The 23534-nt window shown below is 40.5% G+C and overlaps 1 protein-coding gene across 3 annotated transcripts in view; it reads right to left on the reverse strand.

Moving 5' to 3' along the window:
- Positions 1-23534, reverse strand: part of NR3C2 (nuclear receptor subfamily 3 group C member 2) — a 325827-nt gene that overhangs the window by 22083 nt on the left and 280210 nt on the right. For all 3 annotated transcript variants that reach the window (XM_046657068.1, XM_046657069.1, XM_046657067.1), the window contains exons 7-8: positions 16489-16619; positions 10712-10869 (exon numbers count right to left, since the gene is read on the reverse strand). In XM_046657068.1, the coding sequence (XP_046513024.1) occupies positions 10712-10869; positions 16489-16619 (289 nt within the window). The remainder of the gene's footprint in view (positions 1-10711; positions 10870-16488; positions 16620-23534) is intronic.

A 23534-nucleotide genomic window follows, 5' to 3' on the forward strand; every position in this document is an offset into this window, starting at 1 on the left:
ATGAAAATATGGGGCCCCCTGTTCAAAGTTTACTAAGAATTTCAAGATGGCGACAGCAGAATAGTAAGCCAAGTCTGGGACGCTCTGCCCTGATGTCTCCCACAGGTGGTTCTCCCCCTCTTCCACTCCTGCCTTCTGCTCCTGTCTCATTTATGAACCTGGGAAACTGCACTTAATCACTCCCTGTCTTAATTCCTTTCTCTATACAAAAGGTAAAAAAAATGAGTAAATATTACTATTATTCCCTTTTTATGGAGAAAGGAATTAAGATGAGGTGATTAAGGGTAAACAGTAATATTTACTTATCCTTGCCTCATGGAGATATTAGAAGGAATTAGTGACAGGACTTAGGAAGAAAGGCACCCGGTAAATCCCAGGTATTATATAGTTATTTTATATTGTAAGAAGAGGGATTTAAGCTGCATAAGAGGCGAGGATTTATTGACACAGGTGTTAGACAATGAGAGAGTTTTCCAAAATCTTCCCTAGATATATTTCAGATTAGGAAGAGATTCCTGTGTGTCAGGTTAGATCTAGATGCGATTTTTCTATGAGCAGGGCTTCCAGGACCCACAGTAGTTCTTTCTACCTGATATTGTGTTTTTTCCAGAAAGCTCACACTATGGCATCTTAACTCTCACAGAATCAGGTGGGACTGGAAAGCACAATTCCTTTATACCTCCCCAGACAAGGCCAAGTCCTAGTTGTCCTCCAGCATTCTTTTAAAACTAGCTGTGAACAAGTAGCACATGTCCTGTGGGCATGCAACTTATGAAATTTAATTAATAATGAAGCCAAAGGAGTAGTTGTCATAAGAAGAAATGCTTTTCCCCCCCCTCTCTTTAAATTAGGATCAGACTCAACTTTAAATTTTGCCAGTTAAGGATTAAAAGAAACAAACTACTGTCTGTTATCATCCTAAGTTCGTAAGTGAAAGATTTTGACACCAAAACAAACAGAAGCAAGAGAATGGGAGAAAATATCTTCAAATTATCTATCTGATAATGGGTTAATATCCAGGATATATAAAGAACTCCTACACCTCAACAACAACAACAACAACACAACCAATTAACAAATAGGCAAAAGACTTGGGTAGAAAATTCTCCAAAGAAGACATACCTATGGCCAATAAACATGTGAAAAGATGCTCAATATCACTAACTGTTATTGTTAGTGCTGTCAAGTAGATTCCAGCTCCTAGCCACCCTGTATACAGTAGAGTGGAACCCTCTCTGGTCTTTTTGCAACATCCTCTCGTTTTCTGATGCTATATCAGACAATGCTCTGCTGCTATTCATATGTTTTTCATGGCTAATTTTTTAAGAAGTGGTAGGTCAGGTCCTTCTTCTTCCTCGTCTGTCTTAGTCTGGAAGCTCCGCTGAAACCGGTCTACCATGGGCGACCCTGCTGGTATTTGAAATACTGGTGGCATAGCTTTTAGCATCACAGCAACATGCAGCCACTACAGTATGACAACTGACAGACAGGTAGTGTGGTACCCTGACCAGGACACAAATCCAGGCTGCAGTGGTGGTCTAACCACTAGACAAACAGGCTGGCATCACTAATCATAAAGGAAATGCAAATCAAAGCCACAGTGAGATACCAGCTTAACACTCATTAGGATGGCCACTATAAAAAAAAAAAGCAAATAAGTGTTGGCGAGGATTTGGAGAAAGTGGAACCCTTGTGCTCTGTTGGTGGGAGTGTAAAAAATTGTGGAAAACAGTTTGGTGATTCCTCAAAAAGTTAAACATAGAATTATCATATGATCCAGCAATTCCACTAGGAATATACTCAAAGAATTGAAAGCAGGGTCTCGAAGAGATACCTGCGCACCCATGTTCACAGCAGTATTATTCACAACAGCCAACAGAAGCAACCCAAGCATCCATCGACAGATAAATGGATAAATAAATGTTTTAAATCAACCTTTTCCAAAGAGGTAAGGGAATAACCTAGATTTTGCATTAAGTCAGCCACAGAAAACCATGACCAACCACGAAAGACCAAAGGAGATAAAGTTCCGTGGCTGCAAGTGGAAATTAACTGTCATTATAATTAAGGTATAAGTAAAGTATGATCTTCCAGATTGGAGAGAAAGGACTCAGGACCAATATTACTGATAAAATCATGAGTTGAAATGCAAGATCAGCTTTGAAGCATCACGGCTGCCTTCGATGCCAAACTCTCTATATGGGTGATATATATGCACACATTCATATCTGTATCTGTGTCTGTATCTAGTACATATATATATATGTATATAGTATATAACAAAGCTTTCACTAATCCCAAATTACTCATGCATGGGTCAAGGTCTGTCATAAAGTTTGTTTTGGGGTTATTTACAAAGAGAGGGTTTGCTAAGCTATTATGATTTCTCAGCTGTACTTAAACACACAAACACAAAGACTTTCACTCACATTCAAAATGCTCACTTACAGGGGCTGGCCCCATGGCATAGTGGTTAAGTTCGGCATGCACTGCTTCACTGGCCTGGGTTCGGGGGTTCAGATCCTGGGCATGGACCTACACCACTTGTCAGCCATGCTGTGTTGGTGACCCACACCCAAAAAATAAAGGAAGACTGGCACAGATGTTAGCTCAGGGCTAATCTTCCTCAAGCCAAAAAAGAGGAAGATTGGCAACAGATGTTAACTCAGGGCAAATCTTCCTCAGCAAAAAGCCCCAAAGCCAACAAACATGCTCATTTACATACATGCCATCACATGACAGAAAGATGCATACTTATTTTCTATTCATTAAAGCAATTTTACTAAGAAGGTTTACTAGACAACACCTTTACTTTTTTTTCAGTTAACTCTCCTCCCTGTTTGCTTTGTGGCTTCTGATAGTTACTGGAAACCTCACGGGTATTAACACGAGTTGAATCAATGAGCTATTCTTCACAATAACCTCCTCGTTGCTATGGCTAAGGAACAGTTTTCAGACTGTTTGCTAACTGACCTTTCTGCAGCTTCTGCCCCTCTGAGCCCTCATTTGCACAGTGGGGGACACACTCTTTTCTGGCTGGTTCCCTGTGTCCCTATTTTTGCCTCCTTATCTTACCTCAGCACTGCTCCTTCGCAGACTCTCTGCAGGAGCCTCCCTGGTTTTGGTCCCTGGGCGAGTTTTCCCTCCAGATTCAGCTCTGGGCCCTCCTCTCGCCACACTGATGCCTGGGCAGTTCCATCTACCCACAGGCTTCAGGGAGCACCACGTGCTGCCGCTTCCTGAGTCTGCATCAGCACTTGGCTCTCTTCATGTTCACCTCCACGGAGCCCAAGGCTCACCTGACATTTCCCCTGGGATGTCCTAAGGGTACCTCAGATCAGTACATCCAAAACACACGCATTGTCTCCCTTCACAAAGCTCCTCCCTTGGGTCCCCTCTTAGTGCTGGTGCACCCCTACACCCCACCCAGCTATCTCCAGCCAAAGCCTGGGAGTCATTTAGACCTGTCCCCTTCTCTCTCAACCTCCTCCTCCTGGCTTCCTCACCAAAAGCCATCCATTCCACCACCTGAATACCTCCTGGGTCCCCCTGCTCCACCCACTTCTTACACTGCACCAGCATCCTAAGTGGCCTTTTGTTCCTCTTGCCCTTCCTCTGATAGATTCTCTAGATCAGCACTGTCCACTAGGACTTACTGCATTGCCCCCAATGGTGACAACTAACCACATGTGGCTACTGCACCCTTGAAATGCAGCCAGTGTGACTGGGACCTCAATTTCAAATTTTCCTTAATTCAGAATAATTTACATGTAAATAGCCACACGTGGCTAGCGGTTACTACACTGGATGGAGCAGCTCTAGATTCTCCACAGATGTGCTCAAGATCCCTCAACGCTTCCTTACTGTGGTTTACAGATCCCTTCATCATCTCCATCCTCCTTTCTCTCTGTTCCTCTCTGACACTCTTGGATACAATGAAATTCTCCATTTCTCAAAATCCCCATGCTTTCTCTCCCTTGGGCTATGAATTCCTCTGGCTTGGAGTAGCTTCCCGCTATCTGTCTGGCCAACTCCTACTTTGCCTTTGGGGCTCAGCTTAGCAATCATTTCCCTCATCTCATGCCATGGCCCATCTGCACCCTGCCACTTCCCCCTCCAGATACTGCACCTATGGTCCTTACAGTCCATATGGAGCACCTACCACACTGCACTTTAATGCCCAGTTTACTTGTCTATATTTCCCATTAGACTGCATACTCTGTGAGGGCAGGCACCAAGTCTCCTTTGCTGCTGTGGTCTCCTTAGCACCAGCACCATGCCTGGCCTGCTGGGGGCTGCCATATGTGAACCTGCTCTGCCAGGGGCTCATGTCCTGGGAGCAGCACCCTCACTCTCAGAAGCAGAGCCCCTTGGCAGTGCTTTCTTTGCACACCCCCATGGAGACTGTTTAGAAGGGACAACTGAGGTACAGATGGCTCATTCCACAGGGTATAAAACAACTGGGCTCTGAAAAATATATTTTCTTATGTAGTGTCCTGGTTATTCAGATCCTCTTTTCGACAGGTTTAGGAAGACAGTAATTCAGCTGTGCTGTTGCCTCTCACAATATGAACTGATTACAAACCCTAGGGGAGCTTGGAGACACACAATCACGACCTCTGACTGACACTGCCCTTAAACCATTCATAGGTGAACAAAGAAGGAACAGCGGGTAAGGACACCCTTCAGCTCTATGGAGAGTTACGTCTCCCGGATGGGCTTCGTGGCCCCTGCCACCAGCACATAAAACACACCAATTCATGAACTGCCCAGACCTTTCCACATCACACCCAAAGTCATCAATTCTCTATTTATCCATGATATTGAAATAAAAGAACACTCTGACCTATTTTTTTCCATTTCCCCCATTTTTATTTTTAAATATATTTGATGCATTTTTTTTCACTTACACAAACATTAAAATGTTTTAAATGAAAATAAGTACTCATTGGCACAATTCATCCAGGGCAATGCATTGTGAACTATGCTATACCCCTGAAATGAGAAATCTGTTAAGGCAAATGGCAGTCTCTATCTACTATAGGGATGCAGAAAGAGACGCCATAAACCGTTAATAACTGTTCCACTGGTTTCACCAACTAGACAAAGAATCAGATCTGCCATGTCCATTATTCATCTAATTTGGAATCTTCCCTAGGAAGACTTCTTTTTCAGGAGTGGGTCTTCGCCTCCCCTGGTGCCCTGGAAGATAAGGCTCTGCTCCCTGAGCTGAGGAGCTGGCTCCGGAATAAACAACTCTTCCTTTATTTAGAATCTTTCTTAGTCATGATCTTGTCAAAGAGGAAGGCAGTATAACACTGCTAACAATTATATTAAATAGTTGTTTCGCTCAGTGAGACAGAGCAAGAGAACATGGCTTTGCATCCTGATCTCTCTCACACACGCACACACACGTGTGGCACTGCCAGCACTGGGTATTTTATTACAGATAGAGAATCAATCTCAGTTTATTGTCACCTGAGCAACCAGAAGAGAGGGAATTTTCTCTCCACACACCACAGCAGCATGGCCAGCCTTTATTAATTATTAGCAGTGTTCTGATAACACCCTGGGCAAGGATGTTCAGTTCACCAACATCAGTCCTTCCTGATGGCCACCTCATAGCAATCGCCATCAGCTCCATCATCATCATCTTTAATCCCTTCAGTGAATTAGAAAGGGGCTCTGGCACACCCCGACATGTTTGCACCAAGACCAGTCTCCACTGGTAAACGTCTAGCAGGATGCTCGGGGAGCTGACGCTGGTGTGCACTGGGACCTGCAGGACCTGGGAATTGCTTCTGTGCTGATCAAGTCTAAGTCTCCACTGTCAGATAAGACAACTTACGTGCTTCCCACCCTACACCGTGGAATGGTCCTTCCTGCCTCCTTCCTTGCTTGACCTGGCCCACGTTAGCCTGTCAGCTCCTTGAAGGCACATGCTGTGTACCTGTTTGCGTGTCTCCATGCTGACAAGTAAATTACAACTGCATGAAGGATGCTGTTTGGTGGTACAGAGACATGGTTCTGGGGAAACCCAAACAGTCTGAGAAAAGGGGAAGCCACGGGGTGAACAGCTGTTCGGTGCCTGTTATGTGGTGGCTGCCTCTGTCCCTGTGTTATTTCATTCACTTCTAAAAATTCCCTATAAGATGGGTATTATTTCCATTTTACAGATGAAGAAACTGAGGGCTGAAAAATTTCAGTGAAGTGCCTAAGTTTACTGAGAGAAATGGTGGTGGCAGCCCCACAGGCCATGCTCTTTCTGCTGTCCCTGGAGTCACATTTCTGCGGTGGGCTCCTATTTTGGCCTCAGAACTTTTCCTGAGGAGAAACTGACTGGAAAGATGTAAAAGAGAATCAAATGTGAAAGTGAGCGGGCTGCCTGAAGGGAGGACCGAGGCGAACCTGTGGCTCCCATTCCTCAGTGTGCGGTACGACATACTCACCCAAGGTGTGCGGCCATCTTGAAGCCACCCATGTGGAGTCATGACGGAAATGGCCGCCACCACAGCCTGCATGCAAGAGCACGTGCTCATTAAATGAGCAATGGGAATCTCAAAATAACTCGTTAACCGTCTCGGCTGCTTGCAGCAATCTCACTGAGACGTGACACCCTCTTCACGTAAAGAATGAAGTCTCCCCAGTGTGCACATGTAGCATTTACTGTACAGATGTTCTGCTCTCAGCCCACCTGCCTTTCTCCCCTCGTGGAAGGGAAACCTTGGCTCCGAGAGCCTGGCTAGGGAACAGTCACTTCAGTGTTGGGCATTCCCTCTGCAACCACAGAAAGCAATGATTCAGCAATACAACCTCACAGTGTTTCCTCTGGTCACGCAAAGAACAGCGTCTGAGTGACACACCGGTGCCTGCCCAGGCAACCAGTAGGTTCTTACCCGGGTTTAATGATCATATGCAGAGACAAAAACCTGCACACCGAGGCTTATAGTAAGACAGACCTAACTAATGTTTTGTTTTGAGAACTGCTAAACATGCATAACATTTTAACACAACACCAGGCTCACTGCCTTCACAATGCAACCCTGTGCCTCACAAAAACAATGCATTCCAGAAGGTGCCAGAGAAGATCCAAATGTGTCTGGAAAGCCGGAGAGCAGAGCAGCTGTTTTTCATGTTCCTCAGTGCTAGTTTTCTGATCTCCAAAGATGCAGCCTAGCTGAAAACCAGCAGCTGCTACAAGCCTGAAGCTCTCCTTCATCGGGAGGTGGTGTCAGGAGCACTAGACAGCGAGTCAAGAGGATTCCAGCTGCCCCTGGCTACCTACGGACCTTGAAAAAATCACTCTCTGGGCCTCTGTCTCTTACTTCATAACATAAAGATTCTCTGACACCCCCTTGGAAGCCTTCCATGACCCCTGCCCAGCACAGCTGGTTCCTATACCTTCTTGACAAGGCCTTCCATCGACTCAGAATAAACTTCAGTGGGCCCACAACGCATGGTGTGCTCACCTCGTCAGAGCTCCCACCATGCTGCCCTGTATGGTGCTCTCTGGTTGCCCAGAGCAGGCTGAATGCTCCCTGGCATTGGGTCTCTTCCCCTGAGTACATTGCCTGGCACTTTTAGACACCAAAGTATTTGTTGAATGAGATGAACATCTTCTTCTATCAGACAAGTGGGATTCTTAAGGACAGGCATTCCGTCCACACTTGCACCTCAGGTCCTAGAACATGGCAGGGGCTCACTGACACACGTGTTCTCAAAGGGCCCACTGCCCTGGCGACCAATTTCATGACCTCCTGCCTTGCATTATGCTCCAGCTGCCTCTCTAGAATCTAAGCTATTTGAGGGCTGGGTTGGTGTCATACATTTATTTTGTATCCTCTGTAGCCTTATCAGTTTTGCTAGGTATGAGGCACATTTCTGCTGTGTGTTTACTGAAATAAAGTTGATTACAATGGTATGACCATGAAATTATTTAACAGAAAAAGGGCAATCTTTGCCCCCCAAAAATACCACTAATATTACATTTAACATTTACTAACTGTTCTACACACTGATCACGACATAAATAATCCTTGATCTCTAAGAGTGAATAAAAGTTACCAAGAAATTCATTAGGAATGTGCTTCTTTCACAGTGGAAACTAACAGCCACTCCTAGCAATAGCCATAAAATTACTATTAATTGTCAAATTCTCTCTAAAAGAATAAGGAATCTCTATGCTTTACATAAAACACCCAAACATCTACAATGCCAAAATACATCTATTCCTAGGAGCTTGCCCACAGCTGCTTCCTTGGAAACATTTTTTCGGGAAAGATTGATGTTCAGAGGGTTTATGATTCGTTAAAGTTGGCGACCCATTCAAATACTTAATTGCCAACCTGTTCTTTCAGAGAATGTTCCTTTCCCTCGCCGTGGCACTGTTCTGCCATGTGCACCATGTGGGAGAAATCTGTCTGATGGGATGCTACTCAGCAATGAGTAGGTATGAACTTTTGATATATGCGAAAGAATGGATGACTCTCAAAGTGATTATGTTAAGTGAAGGAAGCCAGACAAAAAAGACTACATATGTGATTCCATTTATCTGAAACACTAGAATATACACACTAATCTATACAGTAATGCACCACATAACAATGTTTTGGTCAACGACAGACCACATATATGATGGTCCCATAAGACTAGTACCATATAGCCTAGGTTTGCCATAGGCATACCATCTAGGTTTGTGTAAGGACAACTCTATGATGTTCGCATAATGACTAAATCACCTAACGATGCATTTTTCAGACCAAATCCTTGTCGTTAAGTGATGCAGGACTGTACTGCCAGAAAGCAACTAGGCAGCAGGAGGTAGGAGGACAGGTTAAAAAAGGGCACAAGGAAACTTATAGGGTGATGGATATGTTTGTTGTCTTCATTGTGATGACAGTTTCATGGGTGTATCAAACTTCCCAAATGGTATACTTGAAGCATGTTCTGTTTATTGTGTATCAATTATACCTTGATTTAAAAAAAAACAAAACGAAAAAGATCCTTATTTGCCTTGGGGGATCTTGCAGAAAATCATCATTTCTGATATAGCCATTTGGCAACTGTTTGTTGAGTTTCTATCTTGTGCCAAACAATGAGCTGGCACTAAAAACAAGCTGGCAGAGGACAGTTTGACACATCGACCACTGGTGTGGCCTCTGTGTTTCCACTGGGCTACTTTGCTTAAGGCACCAAGATGCTGAAAGACTGTGGAAACACAAGTTTTAACTTCTGTTGTCAGTCTCATTACAAGCAAATTGCTTCAAAATGTATCATCTATTATCATGTGTTGTGACATGTACATACTTATTTTGATGTTGCACTTGTGCCTTCTGATACATTCGAACAAATAAGAGAATTCATCAAGAAAGAACCACAAAACCCCACTTTGAGTTCTATTAAGACAGACTTTCCATAAAACCAACAAAAGAAAGTAACTGTGCTCCTTGCGGTCATGTAGGTGATCCATGTTCCATGCTCTAGCTTCCTGCATTTCCTTTTGCAAGAGTTGTGAAGACCATCATTTGCTGTGTTCTCCAAAGTCTTGCTTGTCATCATCTCTTATTCCTAAGATTTTCCATTAAACTATGCTCTTTAGGCCACTGACAATCAGCAAAACTATCACTGAATTCACCTTGTGCGGATTTTACTCATCGCATGAAAAGTTCAGAGAGAGCAAAGCAACATGACAGCACTGGGTCTTCAGTGTAAAACACTGGAAAGTGACATTCTTTTATCAATCAACCCACAGAGAGATACTATTCCACTGGCATAAACAAATCTTTAAAGGATGAACCATTATTTCAATAGTAATACTATTATAATATTGGTCATCAAGCCTGTCAACATTTTCCTTGACAACAGAGACATATTTGAAAAAGAATTCCTCATACAAATGATATGGGCAGGACTTTGGCAATAAATTTTCCAAAAGAAAGTATGAAAACCTCACAAACATGAAAAACTAAATTAGCATGACTGTGTACAACTCTTTTTGAGCCAGAATTGGAGAAAGTGCTTGCAAAGTGAAACAAGAAGCATATTTTAAATGACATAACAAAGCCAGTTATCCAAATTGATATTTTGTAGAAACTGTTAACCAACACCTCAACTACATCTATAATTGATTAAATTAGAAACAAGCTCAGAATTTACTTTCTATATTTACACAAGACCAGAAAGGTGACTCCTATGAAGAATAGTGAATATAAGATTCAAAATTTGGCAAAGATCGAGATGATCCAAGTTGGCCCTGGACCACTAATAATGTTTTTGAAAGATTAGGTTATTAGTTTAACAGTGGTAGAAGATGGACACTATTTATGCACTGTTAAAGCAAACATTTTTATTAACCAAACATCTTCTAAACTGCAAGCAGAAACGTGAAACTTGATCTGACACCTGTAGCACATCTGAGGGCCTTTCCCGGCCAAGGACACAGGGGTTTTGCCATTTTGGTGTACATTTCTCTTATTCTGCTCAGAAATGAGAAGAGCCACACCCTTTACTTTAAATGATGTTTGTTTCAAAGCTTATTTGAAGAAAAATTTCCTTCCTAATTAGTTCTCAACTCTTGCTGCCTCCCATCGGATAATCTACCCTTATTCTTCCCAAAGCCCTGAGAACTCTTTCTCAGCTCTACGGTTTTGTCTGGTCAGTAGCATGTGGTTGTTGATCCTTCATTCAACAGGCACCAAAGGGACCTACTTACGTCATGCATGGAGTCCAGAAGCTTGGTCAGTTGGTAGAATCTCTGCCAGCTCTGCCCAGAATTGTTGGGACACTTTGTTACCATCTTCCTTAGTTCTTTGATATAATTTGTCCTCATTTCTTCAAATGCAGCCTGGCATTTGAGGCCATCCTTTGGAACTGTGTTTAAGGAATACACACATGTAAATTCCCAGATGGAAAACAGCTTTAGCATCTTAGTAGTTAAATGGCCAAGATGATTTTGAGGTCATTAGGCTCACACTTTTAGATTGATACCGAATCTCAATTACCTCATTTATGAATAAATTTGGCAGTTATCTATTGGTAAACCCTTGTACACATACATATACAAAAGAATAACTGCTATTTATAGAGTGTATATTATAATACACTTTGCATATGTTAGCTTGCTTAATCTCAATCTTATGACATAACCATTTTATTATTCTCATTTTACGGATGAGGAAACTGAAGACTGGAGTTTAATCACTTGCCCAAGGACACAATAAGTAAATGGCAGAGAAGAGGTATAAAGCTAGGTGTGTCTGTTCCCAAAGCCTGCCTCTTAACAACAATGCTACATTGTCTTGCCACCTGTCATCAAAGAGTTTTATGAATCCTAACTTGCCAATACTTCAGAAGTAGGAAAATATACTTTGATTTTCCAGGACAACTGGAAGAGCCACAGATAATCTAAGCTGAGGCTAGAATTAGAAAGTAACATCTTCACATTCAAGTTCAAATATCAAAGACACTCAGGGAAACCGGCTGTCTACCAAGGGGAGGCGATACATGCAAAGAAGCACTTTCCATCCTCCTTGCTCCAGGATCACATGACCACTGAGGTGCTGTCACGTGACCTCTGAGACAACGGGATGGTGGTTCTGAGCACTGGTGTGTTTGCAATGGGGTAACACAATAGTGGCTCTGCATGCAAGGCAAAAGCTAAAAGTTTCAAAAAGAATAAACTATGTTCATTTTTATCTTTGATAAGGCAGAAAATTAAAGATAACATGTTCTTCTTTCCTTTTATGTAGTGGCTAGCTGTTATAATCAAAGAAAAAAATCTCACTTAAAAGAATGCTTTGGGATTCAGGACCCAGAAGCATATCAAGTGCTTGTGTGACCTGCTGAAAGGAGACGCTCTTCCCCAAGACACAATGTAGAAGCACTTTACGGAGAAAGGGTGCGTCTGTGCCTGCATTCTGCCAGGAGACGTAGGGCGGAGCAGAAGCTGAAGGCATCCCCTTTGAAAATCTCCTTACATGTTTGTCTTTTTTGTTTTTTTTACTACAGCCAATACAGTTATGTTTATGATTTAACTTTGAAAAATAAAATCACTTAGAACTTCATTTTTAGAAGATGAAGACCTAATGAAAATTCATCTTGTGATATTAATATTCTGAATTTAAAACTGCTTTTACTTTCACGTCTTAATTGCACATATTTGCTAATTTATCATAACTGGTATAAATAATAATTTCTTGGGTCATCAGCGCTTGAGAATGGCTAAGTACATGTGTGAGTACTATGTGCCACCCCAGAAGTCAGGAACACCGCTGTTTCTAAATAAACCCTGTTGTCCCATATAAAATATGACTTCTCTTGCAAATTAACTTCACAAATTATGTTAATAATCTCCTCCTTGAGTTTAATGTTGAGGCTTTTGCTTTGTGGTTTATCTAAATCTATTTTTGTGGGGAAAAAATAAATCCCTAAGAGCAACTGCACAAATTCCTGAGGATGCCACAATATTATTTGTGGTTTAAAATATCTGACATTCACATTCAGATAAATGCCATCCATTATGTAACACATAGGTTTTTTTTTTTTTTCCTTTAAAATTAAACCCTTGTTTAAAAAGTGTAAAAAATATAAAGAAGGATGGTAATAACTGGGATGTTAACAGTAAAACCATAGATCCATTTTCTACCAAAATTTTAATGTTAACCTAAAACTTTCTAAAGGAGACTGAAAGTTTGCAAATAACAGCCTACATGGCCCATTTGCAGATTAACATTTATTTTTCTAAGTTATGAAATTTTATGCAGTAAACCTTTAGTTTTTCAATATGGATACTTATGGATGTCATCCTATACATTAAAAAATTACCTAAAATTAGAGTGAAAATATTCCACTATTATATTTCAATACTATTTAGTACATCTGAGATTAACCAAAGGCCTTCATATTTCTGATGGTTGTGTTATCAGGTTCTCAAGATTATGAACAATTTGTGTCAAATTTTACTTATCTTTTACTGCTGTAACTGAAATGTAGTTGTACCATTTTCCCAGCCAAATTTTTTAGAAGTTGAAACAAACCCACAAATAAAAAGAACTTAAGTCAAACCTCAAATTTTGGAGGTCTGCCCAGATATTCTGAATTTACTTATTAAATGCAGCAGGGCTGCTGGAAATCAAACAAAATCTGTGGACTGGAGAAGAGCAAAGAGATGACTGGGGTGAAAGTTTGTCTGCTTTCCTCTGTAAGCATAAAGAACATGAGACTCTCTTCATGTCACTGCTAAAAAAACTTTCTTGATACACTGGATATCAGGTGTGTAATAAGAGAAAAATTTTCATGTGTTCTGTCATGGATTAACGAAAAAAGCTTGCTAAAACCTGCAGTTTCTATGATTCATAAAATTCTTTACTTATGTTTTCCTACCTTTTTATTTTGCTTTTCCTGCATCTACAAAAATCAGAAATGAAAGTACTGAGCTACTTGGAAGCTAATAAATTAATTCGGGTAGCTTCAAAATGATATCAGAACTGATTATAGGCTGACTGATGAAATGGATGTAAAAGGAGAAGATGCTAATTAAGATTGAGGAATCAAAATTTATAAAGAATTAGTATACATGCCTTTTTAGAAAAAATATTTAAATTCTATCATCCATCTGATCATTTTTTAACATTTTTCTAAGAGTAATGGTTATTGACATAGCTTGTAAAGGGGAATAAAATCACTGTCACTGAATGTAAAGATTATATTTCCAAAGTTATATTCCAGAAAGGATAAAGGAGGAACATCAGAAACCTGGAGGAAGAATGGAGCAGGGAGAAAGCGCCTGGTCCTACTGACCCTGCAGAGAAGCGGCTGCAAACACAACGCTACAGGAGATGGGCTGAGAGTAATTAGTGAGGAATGGTGGGGCCTGTGGCAAACGGGAGGGAACATGCCCTGCCCCAGGCCGTCAAATTGAATGAAAATAAAACAAGACAAAAGGCCAAAAGCAACCTAAAAAACCTGCGCAGGCCAAACAAAACACAGCTGTGAAGTGCTGGCCCCACCTCCCTACCAGGCTGCTGGTGTGCCCCCTCTCCTGGAGTCTAGATTCCGCCTGCTCGCTGCTCTGCTCTCCCGGCTGCTGTCGGGAGAGCATGCGCACCAGCCTCCTTTCCACTCCTTCCTCCCTGCTCTGTGGGCGAGTGGGAACAACCCTCAACGTGAATTCCAAAGCCCTGGGCACTGAGCAAATAACACTCGTGTGCCTCCTTCTTGTTAACTGCAGACTGGAGCTATCAATCTCAGAGGGTTGTTTGAAGTATTAAATTAGATAATACAGGGAAAACCCTTCGTCAACTTGGTGGTGCTAAACAGATTCTTACCCACAGTCCCACTGCATCCCCTCTTCCTGCTCTGCCCGATTCAGGCTTACTCTTCCTCAGACCCGGCCCCTCTTTGCTGGAAATAACATCCCTTCTTACCCCTTCTGTCCTGATTACCTTGGCTAGTGATGCCACTTTCTCCCAAATGACTCTACTGAAAACTGCCCCTTCTCCCAAGGCCCTGATTCACGGGCCAAGGGGAGGGCTGGCCTTGCTCTGGATGCTCTTTTCTGCTTCCAGGTGGTCACTCAACAACCTCTCCTTCTTTGAAGTCCATGCCATTCGCCCTGGCATCCCTGGTATCCAGAATATTTCTCAGTTTCTTCAGTGGCCACAGCATTTGGCTCAGAGATTTCCTCTCCCTACTGTCCCCTGCCATCATTCTTGGTCTCACCCTCATGTGATGTAAGCTTCCTTAAATTCTTTTCCCTCTGTTTGAAAATGCCTGTGCTGTTGTCTGAGGAAGAAGTGCTCAACATCCTTGCCAAGGCTAATCCTGTCCTCTCTTGTCTCTCCTGGCGCCTTATGCCATCAACTTCTCTCCTCTCATACTTGGTGCCAGAGCCTAAAAAAAGCCTTCCCATCAATCTGCAAGTCCTTGGCCATCTGGCACCTGCCCGATGCCGAATGGTCAACTCCAGTAGGCTTCTCTCAGCATTCTCGACTTTCTCTGTGGAAGCTATGCTGTTAGTCACGCCCTCTGGGAAACCAACCCTTGGCTTCCACCACTGTACACTCTCCCAGTTTCTCTACCTCTCTGACAGTTCTGTCTCTGTCCTTTCAGCCCCTGCCATCCTCCTTCCATGTAGTTCAAGGGGATCTTTCCTATTCTTTCTGGGCCAAGGAGACCCAACTCACCCTTTGAGTTTAGACTACAATTTTCTATAAGGGTAATTTCAAGTTTATATCTCAATACCCAAACCTGTCTTCTGACTTCCAGTTCCAAATTTTCCCCATCATTTAGCTTCTCTATTAAGATATATATGAAAATTAACCCATCCAAAATAGAACTCATTATGCTCCACAAAATCTGCTCCAAGTCCCAACATAAATATACTTCTCTTAATGGTATCACTACCATCCTAGTCATTTCTCTGTGCTGAAAACCTGTGTCACTTCTGACTCATACCATTTTTATTTCCCCTTCTAGTCAGCTGCCAAGGCCAACTCCGCAATGTTTCTTGAATACATGTGCTCCTGTCCATCATATCACCGACCATCACCATCCAGGCCATTATTTCAACAGCCTCACAGCAGGTCTTGTGCTTCTAGTCAGGTTAAATTCTCTGTCTGTCTTTGCCTCTCTCCTTCCCCCAAGCCTTTCCCCAGTCTACTGCCAGATACATCTTCATGAAGCCATAAAATGCAGTTTTGATCATGTCAACTCACTGCTCAAAAGCCTTCACTGTTGCCCATCTAATAAAGGCCAATGTCTTTCAACAGGCATTGAATATTCTGGTCCAATCTATATCCCAACCCTATTCCCCACTCCTCCCCAACCCTCAATATAATCTGATGAACCTTGGAAAATTAAATGAATAAATAACATAAAAATTAAAAAATTAACAGGGAAAACAACTCTCCATAACTAAGTGCTACTGCCTGGTTAAGCTTTCTCATATTTCCACACTCACACCGTTACCTGACAGGAAGGCCATCTCATGCCTCTTATTCAATCCAAAACTCCTGAAAAGCTCTCTAAGACTCAGCTTCACCATGAATCCCTCCCTGATCCCTAGAATTGAACATGCTCTTCCCTTCTTTGAGCTACCATGACCTTCTTTAGCCCTATCATCACAGATAATCCCTTTCCACAATGTATTAAAATTATCTTTGAATTTATCTTACAGTAAAACTCCCTGAGGACAGAGGCTATGCCTCATTCACCCTTGCAGCTCCTGAGTGGCCCAATCCTACCACACACATGACAGACACTTAATAAATATTTAGTGTCTGTCAGACGGATGAAGGAATGGAGGGATATGCTCTTTCATATACTCAAAGCTTCATACTCTGCAAGTAACTTGGTTCATCAAAGACCAAAGCCTTCCTCCCACTTGTTCAAAATTTTTTTATACCAACTACCTGACACTATAAATAGGCTACTCTCCTAAAGGGAAGCTGCTCTGACAATGAAAAAGCGTCAGGGAGGACATCAATTTACTTGTGCTTAGCAGCAGCAGAACTTTCATTATGGTGTATTCTTCAAAGGTGAGCTGCAGTCGAACGAACTGAAGGCTGATTTGGTGCATCCCCTGGCATAGTTCATACATGGCCGACTGATGCATCTTCTCTCTACAAAGGAAAAGAAAAAAATGTCTGAGAATGCAAGGTTTATTATCCAACCCAGACTGGAGGCCCAAGGCAGCTTAATAAGAGATCTGAGTCAAGAGTTTTCCTTTTGGCTCCAACATGGAGTGGCTGTGTATTTTAAAGACAAGTTAGATGCCTTTCACAGTGATTGGTAAATAGCTTCTGGACCAACACTTCCGTGCCATTTACTAGTACCCTGTGAGAATGTGTTAGAAGCATTGAAACCAGCCTTTCTCAAAGTGTGCCATTATTTCATTTATGTAAAGAGTAATAATGACTGTGATATGTGTTATAGTGAGCTCATCCACAGAGTAGAGAAGCTGCTGTGATGTGGAATGAAGCCCACAGATTCCTGTTCCAGAGTCTACCAGCCACAGATACTTATGCTTTCAAAAGACTGTGCTGGATGCCATAAACACAGGACAGCAACGACCAGTCTTATTTCCAAGTGAACCCCCCTTACAAAGGTCATGAAACATGTTTGTTAATTATTTGCAGCAGTGCATTTAAAAAGGGAAATTAGATAAAATTTTAAAAGGGGAGAACCTCAAATGGAATCTCTCTGATAAAGGGTGAAAGCAATATGGGAGTTTGGGGCAATATATGCACATTTCTACTCAACCAACCAATCCTCTCTCTCCACCAAATCCAAATGTTTCCATAAAAATCCATTACAATACAAGTTATTATTTTCTCTGTCCATGAGAAGAAAGTAAGGCATCACTTAGTTTTTTAGATGATTTTCCTCAAAGCAATAAATCTTTTGAGAGGCCCTGGGTACCTACTGCTTTATAATGACAAGAATGTAATTAGTGAAAAAGAAATGACTAGTTAAAAATGGGAAAGGACTTGACAAAGGTCAAAGAAACAGCAAAAGAGGTCATGATGGCGGATACAGTTCTATGAGAGATGGAAAGCAGGTGGGCATCTGTAGGAAAGCAACAGTGTGATACCTCTTCCAGGGTGCACTCTTGGGTTCAACTGGCAGAAATCTCTCATCTCATCTCTGAAAGCCATTTGTAAAGAACCCATAATGGAACACAGAACATTTTGCGCTGCATTATTATTATATGTCTTCCTTCTCCCGTAATAAACCGGAAGCTATTTTTAATTAAGCATAAATTTTAAAAAAACACAAGCACACACACACAATAATAGCAGAATCTACCATCCAGATGGATGGATCTACCATCCAGAATTAACAATGTGAACAAATGCTAATATTTTTGCCATATTTGCTTCAGATCTTTAAAAATTAAACATGGCAAAGTTAAAGCCCGCTCTATCTTCCTCCTTGATCCCATTCATCTTCCTCATTCTTGAAGGGAACCACCCACTTTGGGTGATTATCATTTCCTCCTCAGATGTGTATATTTTACTACACATGTATGTGTCTATAAAAACAGCACACAGTACTGCTTCGTTTAATGTAAATTTGAAATTAGATATGCACATCCTTCTGCAACTTATTTTCATTCAATGTTGTAATTCTGAGATATATCCATTTTAATACAGGTAACTCTAAGTTAATTCATTCTCACTGCTGCAAGTTTCATTCATTGGAGTATATCACAATTTACTTATCCATTCCACAACTGACGGACACTTGGGTTGCTGCTTCTTTACTGCTATTACAAATGATGTCCAAGGAACATCCTTGTGCATTTCTCCAGGATACAAAATGAAAATAGAACTGCTGAGTCACAGATTTGTGCATATTGATGCTTTCATTCCAACCAGGAGGAGATGAGCGTGTCCTTTTATGCCACATCCCCACCAGTACTGTCATTATCCAATTAAAAATTTCTTGCCATCTGATGGGGTTGAAAGGCCTCATTGTTGCTTTTTCAGCCTGGACGTTTTTTCAAATGTTTTCTGACCATTTGGATTTCTTCTTTGATTTATCTCTTCATATCTCTACCCATTTTATTATAAGCTTTTTTTCCTTCTGTCACCAACACCATCTTCGTTCCTAATAATATTTTTTGCCTTAAACATTTTGTCAGATATTACGATTGTTCCTTCCTTATTCCCTCCCTCCCTTCCTTCCTGTCCCTTTCTTTTGAAGTCTCTTTAGAATTTACCTGGTATGCCCTTTTTAAAAAATCTGTTATTTTCAAGCTTCCCACATAATTATATTTCACACGTCTCTTACAAACAGCAAAAAGCTAGATTAAAAAAATCTGAAAGTCTCTGTATTTTAACAGCTCAGTTTAATCTGTTTTCACTTATCACAATTACTCATATATTTGGATTTTTCTAACATTTTAACTTTTCTCCACTCCTTTCCTTCTTTCTACTTTCCTTCCTTTTATTGGATCAATGCAGCTTTTTAAAAATCTACTTCTTGACTTCTCTACTGGATTTAGATTTTTACTCTTTAAATAATTATTCTTAAATTATGAACTTGCATACTTAAAAATTTAATCACTGGCTTTTCCATGAGAGACAGAAAAAATGTAGAGTGTTTTATCTTTGGTTTACTGCTTCCCATGTTCCATGCTATTGCTCTTCAGTATTTAAATTTCAACTTGTTTTCAAGTCACCCTTGAAATTAGTCTCTCTCTCTCTCACATCTACACTCCACGTCTGCTTAGAGTTACCAATGTGTTTCTTGATCACCATTGTTTCTTACACTTCACTCTGTATTTCTAGGTTCAATTTCCTACTTACTGAAGAAAATTTTTTTGTAATTCAGCAGTGGTCAGTCACTGAATGTCCAAGTCATTCAGTCTTAATTTGTCTGAAAATATCTTTATTTCATCTTCATTCTTGAAGGACAGTTTCAAAAGTCACAGATTTCTAACTTGACAGGCAGTTTCCTCAGTATTTTGAAGACAGTATTCGACTACATCTGGACCTTCATTGCTGCTCTCGGGAAATTTCTTGTCAGTGTAATTGTCATTCTTTAATAGGTAACCTGCATTTTCTCTTCGGCAGCTTAAAAAATTCCCTCCGTTATTTGACATCTGCTGTTTCGTTATGAAGTACTTAGGTGCAGCCTGATTTTTATTGCTCCTGTTCAGGACTCAATGTCCTTATTTGACTTGAAAACATAGGTATTTCTTCAGTTCTGAAATGTTCTAGACATTGTTTCTTCAAATTACACCCCTATCCCAACCCTGTTTCTTTCTTTTTGAACTCCTATTAGTGGTGTGTTGGACCTTCTTACTGTGTCTTCCACATTAACCTCCCTTTCATATTATCTATCTTTTTATCTCTCTGTACTGCATTCTAGGTGGTATTCTCAGAATTATTTTCTAACTAAATAATTTTTTTTCTGTGCCCAATCTGTTTAATGTCTACAGTGTTTAAATTTTAATGGCAATATTTTTCAGGTCTAGGTGTCTGGAAATGCTCTGTTAGTTCCTTCTTAAACATTTCTGCTATTTTCTATAAGATACTTCTCACTTTATGGTTATTATATCTCCTTTCTCTAAATTATGTCTTTGCCTATTATATCTCTAAATACTTTTAACATGTTTATTTTACAATTTCTGTTTCTTTATTCAATGTTTTGGAGTGCTAATATGCATGCCTAACATGTATTGTTTTGGCATATATTGTCTTCTGGGTGAATCCCAGGGGCAGCGTATTGTGGAAGGAACTTTATAGGAAGTTTTAGCATTTATAACTGTCGGGGGGTAAGCATTTAACTTGTTCTGGACCAGTTTTTATGCTAATTTCTCAGCTTAAATGCTTTTTGCAAGACTTGTGTGGTTTAAATTTAGACTCCACACTTGATGTGGTGCAGGCTTGTGTTTCTTATTTCTTTCAGCTTCCTTGCCATATCCTTGGGCTGGCTGGCTTATTGAGTTTTACTTTCCTTGTCAGTAGACAGTGAAATCTTCACAGAGCCCTGGCTTTATGCAGGGGGTTCCATTTCAGGCCCCAGCCTTGCTAGTATCTAAGTTCTTGTCTCCTGTTTCTGTTTGTTCTAACACCCACCCCGCTAAGCTGCGTTTATCTACATCCAATAGTCTGTGGGCCAACTGCAGACTTTAGCTCTTAGTTAAACCACACTGGCTGTGAATTCCCTGTTCTTGCACCTGTTTTTTTCTTTTTTTTTGAGCTTGGCTATAAAGTTAAGACTTTTTTTTTACACAGAATTTCTATGTGTACAGAGAGGAAAAAAAAAGGCTCAGTTCTGTTCCACCATTCTGATTGCTATCTACAAGCTTCTTAAAGCAGGATCCATGTCTGACTAACCTTTCTGAATGTCTAACAGAATATGATAGACAAATGCCATGTGTCAATCTTTGCTCAATACATATTTCATGAATGAGTGAGAGAGAAGGAAAGAGAACAAGTGAAGACAACAAAACGAATTGAAGACATACCGACTTGCATATGATGATGATGATTTGAGAAAGATGATACTGGAAGGTAGATCAAATGGCTAATGAAATAGATAGGGCATTTGTGAAGTTCTAGAGAAGTTTCTCAAAAAAAGGGAGAGACTGAGATTGTAAAATAGGGTGAAGCAGATTGCAAATCAGGATGTCCGTGGAACATAACACAATATCCATTTGATGCCATGCAGTTTGAAGAGTGGACTCACGTACATTTGATCCCTTAAGCTACCTTGTGCTGGAGGCAGAACAGGTGTCCTTGGCTTTGCTACAGCAGGACCTAGAGATGCGCAGCTCCCCAACCCTTCAAGACGTGCTGGCTTTGTAAGCCTGTGACTGTGCTGCTTCTGAGACCCAGGCTTATCATATGTAAAATTTGGATACTAATAATAATTCCAACCTTGCAGGGATGTAGAAACCAACTGTATGGAAATTCTTAAATTATAAAGTACTGTACAAATATTAGCTTTTTTTCTTTTGTTTTTATATAATGAAGAGAATAAAATGCTTCTTGAGAGACCAATGATCATTTTGGTTAAAACAAACCAAGAAATAATCAATTTCTTAAAATGACTTTTCAGGAAAATAATATTGTGTATTATCAGTGTTATCACTTCTACATGTAGGACAGTAAATCAAGAGAAAACCAGAGAGAATGCACATTGTCAGGAAGGTGGAAGTGACTTGCCTCGAGTAGAACATAAGAAGTAAACACTTCTGTGTCAGTGTTTCTGTTATCAGACGTGTTAACAAAAGATCCTCACACGGATTAAAGGTTAAAGAGAGACCTCAGATGCTACTTGAAAACAGATTAGAACGTTAATGTGTGACAACACAGCTACAGAAAGCGTTGTTTGCCACTTCAGTATGAATAGCATCTCTTTAACTCTTTCTTGAGGTATTATTATCTGAATAACCTCTGTAGTCTTCATAGCCATCACTTATGGAGCGCCTACCACACACCAAAGCTAAATTCCCTCTTGCTAATTCTCACAAGGCCTTGTGAAGAATCCTCATGTTCATGACAAGGAAGTTAGGGACATGTTGCAGCCAGGATCCAAACCCAGGTTTGTTACTTCAAAACTCATGCCTTTTCCTCTCCATGCTGCCGGCCCAATGGGTTTTGGCTCTTTACTTCAGGGTACCTCTTTACAACTATACAGAGATATTTGGTACCTTATATGTTTTGTTACTACATTCACTCATTTGTTGTCCTTTGCTCCTCATTACATGGTGAGATTTTGTGTTTTCAAGTTCCATTGCTATTTCCTTTGCATGAAATTGAGTTCTCTAAATGAAGGGTACTGTGTACTCAATATAGCTTGAAATTTCAAGAAAATAGGCCATCTTAAAATCACATTTTACATCACATCATTTTTGCACAATTAGATTAAATGCACAGAAAGGTACATCCAAAGAAGTTGAAACAAGGACAATCTTTTTGGCATCATATTGGTATTAACTTTGCAATATTATTTCACAGAAATACTGTTTGCTACATGCTTTTATTCATTTAATAATCTTACCTCATTTTGAGTAGAATAATATATAAGTATACGGACTACTTTGGGAAAGAGGCAAAGATTGTATAATGCTTCCAAAAAATAAAGGTAAGTCCAAAAATCACCCCTGAACAGTGGACTAATGGAAAGGCTGTAGGAGATTAGTGAGGTAGGCAACACCCCTGTATTAAAGTGAATGTCAGACCTGAATAACTGACAGCCATCAGTCAGTGTCTGCTTTTGAACATGGGCACATGTCATCCATTTTGAAACATCTCATTTACAGGAAGAGAATAAACTCTACTTTTGAATGAATACATACAATAACCAAAATGGGCATAGAAAACCAGCTCCAGTTCTGAAGACCATGGGTTAAAAACTATGAGAATGATAGTTCTAAAACATTTTAAAGAAACTCTTAAAAAAAAAGAAAGAAAGAAAAGAAACATTTCAATAGTTTTGTAAACTTGTCATTTTCTCCAACTGGGAAACCAATTTTATTCATAGCCATAACTTCATCTGGTCCTCTCAGAACATCCATTACACTAAACTACAATCATATGACCATTTGGAATAGTTTAAAAATACCAAATTAAAATACCCTAACGTCTCCAAACCTGATTCACTTGGAATAAAAGTGAATAATTAAAGAGTTAGAAAATATTTTATCCCTGGATTTGGAGAGAATTTAGGGTTGGAAATGGAGCTTATTCACATAATAAGAGTGGGAATTAGAAAAAGCCCCATTAAAATCAGAGTGGGAAAGGTATTCATAATTTAAATGATTTGTATGCTAGTTGCCTGCTTTTAACTTAGTAGTTAAACAATCTGAACAACTTTTGTATCTACAGGACCCATGACCTCTTGCCATCATTATATGTTAACAGTGTTGCCCTATTTCACAGTATGAGAATAGTCCACTGAACCTATCAGCCAACGGCTGGCAGAAGGAACACTCCTGTTTCGGTATTCAAGTACTGGCTTTCCAAGACACTACTAAAAAAGGTATTTGAAAAGCTTAGTCGTTCAGCTATCTGGAGGTC

The sequence above is a fragment of the Equus quagga genome, chromosome 3, assembly GCF_021613505.1.
Source record: "Equus quagga isolate Etosha38 chromosome 3, UCLA_HA_Equagga_1.0, whole genome shotgun sequence".
Taxonomy (NCBI): domain Eukaryota; kingdom Metazoa; phylum Chordata; class Mammalia; order Perissodactyla; family Equidae; genus Equus; species Equus quagga.